Genomic DNA, 7,477 nt, shown 5'->3' with positions numbered 1-7,477 from the left:
TTTTACAGGATCACTATAGCTCCTTTTTTGAGTGTAGGCGGTCAAGATGGAAGCAGAGCACTTAGTAGCTATTGAAATAAAGAGAAAGTAAAGGTGACTTGGTCCACCTTTTTACTGTTTTCTGGGAGATTTCCACAACTTTATTTCTATTCTTCTATTGAATTTTTTATTTCTGCTTGAGAAATTTGAACTTCCAAAACTTACTTTTTTTCCTTCTTATTGAATTCATTGGGGCGACACTGGTTAACAGAATTATACAGGTTTTAGGTGCACAATTCTACAACACATAACCTGTACACTCTATTGTGTGTTCACTACCCCAAGTCAAGTCTCCATCCGTCCATCACCATTTACTCCCCTATAACCTCCTCCACTCCCCGCCCCCCATTTCTGGGCCATCAACACACTGCTGTCTGTGTCCATTAATTTTTTTTTTTTTTTTGCTCTATCCCTCCTTTTAATCCTCACCCAAGGATTTTTTTTTTATTTGAGAGAGAGAGAGGAAGGGAGAGGGAGGGAGAGAAAGAGAAACATCGATGTGAGAGAGAAACATCGATCAGTTGCTTCCTGCATGCACCCTCACCAGGGATTGAATCCTCAACCTGGGTATGTGCCCTGACCAGGAATAAAACCTGCAATCTTTTGGTGCAGTGGATGATGCTCCAACCAACTGAGCCATACCAGCCAGGGCCTCAAAGTTACTTATTCTTTTTTTGCATCCCTTGTTCCCTGATGTGATCTTATAGTTTCGAGAATACTGATTATAATTCTTTTAAAAAGATCTTTCATTTTTTGGGGGAGTTTGTTTTTTTTGAGAGAGAGAGAGAGAAAGAGGAGAGGGAGAAAAACATTCATGTGAGAACAAAACATCTATCAGCTGTCTCCTGCATGCCCACTCCTGGGGATCGAGCCCACAACCCGAGCATTGGCATGTGCCCTGGCTGGGAATGGGATTGAAGTGCACGGGAGGATATGCAACTGACTGAGCCACACTGGCCAGGGCTGATTATAATTTTTTTATGGTTTCTTTTTATGCTTCCATTATCTCTGACTCCTCTGAATTCCTTTTCCTGTTTGCTTTTGGGGTGGGGGTGTCTTTATCTTTCTTGTTACAGGTTTCCTTCAAATGTCTGATAATCCTTGGCTACCCATTCTTTTTATTTCTTATTTTTTAATATATTTTTATTGATTTCAGAGAGGAAGGGAAAGGGAGAGAGAGATAGAAACATCAATAATGAGAATCATAGATCAACTGCCTCCTGCACACCCCCTAGTGGGGGTCAAGCTCACAATCCCAGGCAGTTGACCTTGACCAGAATTGAACCTGGGACCCTTCAGTCCGCAGGCCGATGCTCTGTCCACTGAGCCAAACCAGCCAGGGCTTGGCTATCCATTCTTACATAACAAACAACTGAGTGGAAGCTCTGTATAAATGGGGCTACTTGAATGATGGGCTCTTCTGTGGACTATTTGGGCAGGAACATGACCTTTATGTTGGGGAGACCCTACCCCTCACTCCATTTTTTAAAAATATATTTTATTGATTTTTTACAGAGAGGAAGGGAGAAGGATAGAGAGAGAAACATCAATCAGCTGCCTCCTGCACGCCTCTTACTGGGGATGTGCCCGCAGCCAAGGTACATGCCCTTGACCGGAATCGAACCTGGGACCTTTCAGTCCGCAGGCCATCGCTCTATCCGCTGAGCCAAACTGGTTAGGGTTCCCTCACTCCACTTTTTTGGTACATGTTTTTTCTCTGTAAGCCAATTTCCTAAGAGGGATCTTGTGGCCTTTTGCCGGGAGAAACACCACTCTCTGACCATAATGTTGGCTGTTACCGAATCTTCCCGTTTTCAGCATGGTCTCTCCTTCCTTAGCTGTGCCAGGTATATTAAAGTCTCTCTGGTTTAGCTTTTCCCAGCAAAGGAGAACCCTCCAGTTTGCTGGGCAAGGGATTTAGATTCTAACTGCTCTCCAAACTGCCTTATAACCAATCCTGTTTTCAGTCCCATCTACACCCTCACGGTACCTGGTGATTCCAATTCCTGAGCATTTCTAGTACTCCTCAGCATTAATCAACTTGTTTCCTGGTTTCCCCACTCCAGAACTTCGCTTTCTCTATTCTATTAAAGCCATTTCCATTTACCTATGCTTTTCAGCTTCCAAAATGTTGACATCTCTTGTCTGCTATTGTCCTTTCTTCAGGTCTCCGTCTATGTGAATTTATGCTCTTTTCATCCTTTACTGTTATTTTAGTGGGGTTGGTAAAGGGAAATGGGTAATTGTGTCACGCCAAATCAATCTGCCCCATTTACCCTCAAGTCTCTTTACAATATATAAATTGTGTGTTCTGCCTCTCCTAGGTAGGGAGCTCTTTTCACCACTTAGAACTGTATTCTGCTTGGACTGGGGTAGGATGAGGCAGAAGATACACACCCTTCCTCCAAAAAATTACATTTCATTTGACTCTCTCAGGGTGGGTAAGGGCCATTTTTCCATTGTGTGATTTCTCTCAACTACTTTTTTTTAAAATATATATTTTATTGATTTTTTACAGAGAGAAAGATAGAGAGCCAGAAACATCGATCAGCTGCCTCCTGCACATCTCCTACTGGGGATGTGCCCACAACCCAGGTACATGCCCTTGACCGGAATCGAACCTGGGACCTTTCAGTCCGCAGGCCGACGCTCTATCCACTGAGCCAAACCGGTTTCGGCTCAACTACTTTTTTCAAAAGCAGGGAAGTCCTGCTACCCATCCTGTGTTTTATGTATTTTGGCTAAGAGAGCAAGAGGGCTGGGTGGGGTCCTCAGGAAGGTCATAAAATAGGAAAAATTGATTCATAACCCATACAAAATTAGTGCTGGGCATGGGCAGTAGAGATTACCAAATCCAATTTCCTTACTTTATAAAAAGGAAACTGAAGCCCAGACAGCTTTAGTTCATTTGGATCAACTTTGGTCACTCAAGAAGTAACTCTTCTCAAATGATCGCTTGAAAAATGCCAAGTTCTTAGCAGTCATTGGGTCTTTGGTTTCCTCTGCCCTAAGGCGTGGACCCATTGCTGTTCCTCAGGGAAAAAGATCATTTCAGAGGTCGTCCCGCTCCTCACTGTACCTAGTTTTACTGCATGTAGCACTCGTTAATACCTGAAATTATGTAATTATTTTATTATTTATCTGATATTCCTCACTGGAATGTAAGCCCTATGAAAGAAGTTATCGTTCCTATTTCGTTCACAGTTTAATCCTCAGGAGAACTGGGATTTGAAACTAAGAAGTCTGGCTCTAAAATCCGCGCTTTCAGCCACTATATTACGCTGCTAAGAAAGCAAAGGCGGCCCTAACCGGTTTGGCTCAGTGGATAGCGCGTTGGCCTGCGGACTGAAGGGTCCCAGGTTCGATTCCCATCAAGGGCATGTACCTTGGTTGGGGGCACATCCCCAGTGGGGAGTGTGCAGGAGGCAGCTGATCGATGTTTCTAACTCTCTATCCCTCTCCCTTCCTCTCTGTAAATAATCAATAAAATATATTTTAAAAAAAGAAAAAAGAAAGCAAAGGCGGAGCTTCTGCAAACACAGGGAAGCAAGAGGTTAATGAAAGATACACACAGGAAAATCAGCAGGTGGAAAACATCCGGAGGCGTGCGTACCGCGCCCCCTGTGACCTTTCTCTCCGGAAGCACTTGCCCTCCCCGGAGCGAGTGCGCACGCGTTGTACCCGCGGTCGCCCCGGGAGGTGCGCCGAGCGGACCCTGAAAGGGAAAGGTTCCGCCTCTCAGGCTGAAAGGCGCATGCGTCTCGGGGGCTCCGGATTAGGACCCACCTTCTCGCTTCCTCCCTCCCTAGTCGGCGCGCGCAGGGTGGGCGTGGGAGGAGGCGGGGAACTGGGGAGGGGAGCGAGGGGGCGGGTGTCGCGGGAGAGAAGGAGCGAACCGGAGAGCGTCGTTCTGAGAGCAGTGAAGGCGGCAAGATGGCGGACCGCTTCTCCCGCTTCAACGAGGACCGAGACTTTCAGGTAAACACGGGCGTCGCCGAAGATCCGGGGGAGGTGCTGGCCGAGCTGAAACCTTCTTCTCCTCCGCTCCTGGCTCTTTCCGTCCAGGTTCCGCTCCGGCTTGCCAACCGGCTCGCTCTCCTCCGCCTCCGATTCCTCCGGGGGCCTCCAAGCTTGAGTCGAGGCCGCATCTAACCCCGTATTCTCCTGCCTCTTAACCTCAGGCCGCCGGGTTTGCGGCTTCGGCCTATTTGGGCTTCGGAGGCCCGGCCTGACCGCTGCGGGGTCTGTGCTTCCCCGGGTCTCCCCTGCCTGCGGAGGCACAGGGCTGGCTCCCCGGGGACAAGAGGGTTGGGTCGGAGGGTTTGGGAGAATATTACTAGACCAGAGCTTCCGAACCCCTGGGTTTTGCTTGCACGGCTTTTTTTGGGGGGCGGGGGGACGGAGGGACGGAGGGGGTCCTCCTCTCTTTAATAAATAAATTACTTTCATTGTGTTTCCGATTCCTCACCCGCAAAAGGGTGCTTTAGTTGTTAGACGCCTTCTTAGTCAAAAATTGAGATTTCCCGGGCCTGTTTTGTTATTATTCTTAGGCCGTTATTTGGGCCTGAAAAACAGTCAGTTATAGGACGTGAGTTTCGCCCCAAATTTTACCTCCAAAGAAGATTCATAAGAAGCAGAATGATAATGGACTTTGCAAGCGTGTGATAACTAGTGCCCAAAGCTTGATTTTTCGTTTCAGTTTCAAATACCGTATAGAAAAATGCCCTTGTGCTGGCAGGCATTATTGAGAAAAAAATAAATAAATAAAGGCAAATTAGAATAACTCATCGTTCGGCTGTTTAAAATACCTTCCTGGTGCGCATTGTTACCACAGAAATCTCGGCAGTTAAAAGGGATTTAGTAGAGATTGGCTATTTCTAGGATAAAATACATCCTCAGAGTCTCAAAGAAACTACTGCATTACTACCGCATATCCTGGCAACAGCAATTTGAGTCAGGGGATGAACCTCTCAGCTCAAGTTCTTTTCCTGCTGCAAATCTTCCTCAAAGTAATATAGGGAATATTCCAGATAGGTTTCAGAAGGCAGTTTGAAGGGTTTGGGTTCCCTGAGGTGATCGGGTTGGTAAGTAAGCAGGTTAAACCAACACTGGACAGTTGAGTGCATTGAACGCTTAAGAAGTTTTGCAGCAGCCAGGGACCTGCGGCGGTAGGGAAGCCTGCGATCATGCGCCTGCTGTACCGCTCGCTGCAGCACCACACAGGCGCTCAGGGTGTCCGAGGATGTGTCATGCAGGCCGTTTGGTCCCCGGGAAAGGCGGTTCTGTAGCGAGCACCAGGGCACATGAGTAGGCTGCGAGATGTGTGGGCTTTATTCGTAATTTTTAAAGGGGCATGTTGATGCCGAAAGCCCTCAAGTGCTTTTCAGAGGAGAAAATTTCAAGGTGACCTAATAAAATTTTAAATAGATAACATGAACAATTGAGCTTTGAGGGAAAATGGCTGTCAACCACATAATTTCAGCAGACTTAAACAAACAAAAACAGGATTTCCAGGGCCTTGAAAGATTTTGAAAACTGGATGGCCTAGTGTGAATGCTGTCACCTGAAAAAAATATTGAGAAAGCCTCTACCTTTTCAAGTGAGATGACTTTCTTTCTTTCTTGATGCTGAGGATACTACATATATTTTTTAAGTATATTTTCTCGTATATTGGAATAACCAATGCGTGCTGTATTGAGTCAGCCAGGGAAATGTTGGTTGTTTTTTTGAATCCTCGCCCAAGGATAGTTATTCCATTGCTTTTTAGAGAGTGGAAGGGAGGGATGAAGGGGGAAGGAGTGAGAGACACATCGAATGTCACCCCCCCACCTGTGTGTCCCCTGACCCGGGCAGGTATCTAACCGAGGTGTGTGCCCTTGACTGGTAATCAAACCTGGGACCCTTCGCTGCAGGGGCCGACTCTCTAACCACTGAGTAACACTGGGCAGGGGTTGTTTTTTTTTAAAGTCAGATATCCTGGTATTATGGGTGGGTAAATAGGGCATTGGGAATGAAACCTTTTAGACAATTACAAGATGTTAAAAATTTTGTAAGTTATTGTGCTAACATTCCAAAACATTCATTTAAAAATAAAGTATTTTTTACTAAAGGGAAAAGTATAGATAGATTTTCATTAATGATGTCCTTTGATTAAAGTTATTGGAGAGAAAATGTAATAGGACACTCCTGCATATAATATAGTATACCAAACATTTTGAAGGTCAGGTTATTCAAAATTAAATGTGGCCTCCTTTTAAGATTTTAAGTGATAAACAAGGTGAAGCCACTGAATACACTTGAAAACAAATCCAAAGTAGGTTTCCACACACAGTACACAGATCCTGTTGCTTTAAAAAGATCTTACAGTAATGGAAATTTTTCCGTGCATCTTCTGGTAAGTTCTAGATGGCTATCATTTTCTTTGCCAATTTACCATCAAGTGCAAATTTTGAAGACAACATCAAGTTGTCTTTGAACTTAGTATGGAGTCCGAGGTGGGTTCACTATTAGATTTAGTGAACACCTGAAGTTTCAAAGGTGTGTCAAGTATAGTGAGGAGCATAACTGTGGTATGCCACTTGAAGTACTTATGAATATAAAGAGTAATTATTATTAGGGATATACAGTTAAAAGTTTTCTAAATTAAATTTATTGGGGTGACATTGATTCATAAGATTATAGTGGTTTTAAAAGGCTTTGATAACTTTATAATAATAAACAGGTACTACTCTACAGACTACATGTATTATCTCAATCTTCACAATAACCCTATGAGATAGCTACTATACATTTTCAAATGAGGCAGGTGATGCAGAGTTTTAAATACTTTGGCCAAGCCCTAACCGGTTTGGCTCAGTGGATAGAGCGTCGGCCTGCGGACTCAAGGGTCCTGGGTTCGATTCCGGTCAAGGGCATGTACCTTGGTTGCGGGCACATCCCCAGTGGGGAGTGTGCAGGAGGCAGCTCATCAATGTTTCTCTCTCATCAATGTTTCTAACTCTCTATCCCTCTCCCTTCCTCTTTGTGAAAAATTAATAAAAAAATATATATTAAAAATAAATAAATAAATAAATACTTTGGCCAAGCACTGGTACACAGCTGATTTGGCAGACTCTGGATTTAGACTCTGGCTTTTTAACTCTTGAACCTGTGCTCAGGACCATTATCTCTACTGCTAATTATATGTTTTATATAACTAATTGAGTCATCAACTGTGGAGGATAAATTTATAGGTCACAAAGAACAAATGAGCTTTTAGAGAGGTGATTCAATTAGTTTTACTCTGTTCTAGTTTGTTCAGATCTGTTGATCTCCCAAGGACTTCTAGGGAGACTCCTGTTGCACTGTTATAGAGGATATATTAACTGTTGTTTTAGTTTAGACATTCTTTTGTGTAGCCTTTTTGAGTGGTATTTCATCTTTGGAAATCTTTAGGATC

General features: G+C 44.3%; 1 protein-coding gene across 5 annotated transcripts in view; it reads left to right on the top strand.

Annotated features, from left to right (window-relative positions):
- The first annotated feature begins 3,910 nt into the window (after positions 1 to 3,910).
- GPATCH8 (G-patch domain containing 8) overlaps positions 3,911 to 7,477 on the top strand; it is a 76,341-nt gene continuing 72,774 nt past the window's right edge. For 4 of the 5 annotated variants that reach the window (XM_070394161.1, XM_070394158.1, XM_070394160.1 and 1 more), the window contains exon 1: positions 4,003 to 4,017. Coding sequence is in view for 1 of the 5 variants with exons in the window: in XM_070394156.1 (XP_070250257.1) it covers positions 3,973 to 4,017 (45 nt within the window). In the remaining 4 variants the exon portion in view is untranslated. Of the gene's footprint in view, positions 4,018 to 7,477 lie in introns of all 5 variants that reach the window. The other variant, XM_070394156.1, reaches the window with a different exon arrangement.

This window comes from Myotis yumanensis, unplaced genomic scaffold (assembly GCF_028538775.1).
Source record: "Myotis yumanensis isolate MYYU_CA2020_CCGP unplaced genomic scaffold, mMyoYum1.0.hap1 SCAF_16, whole genome shotgun sequence".
Taxonomy (NCBI): Eukaryota; Metazoa; Chordata; class Mammalia; order Chiroptera; family Vespertilionidae; genus Myotis; species Myotis yumanensis.
This window is presented reverse-complemented; position numbering and strand designations above follow the sequence as displayed.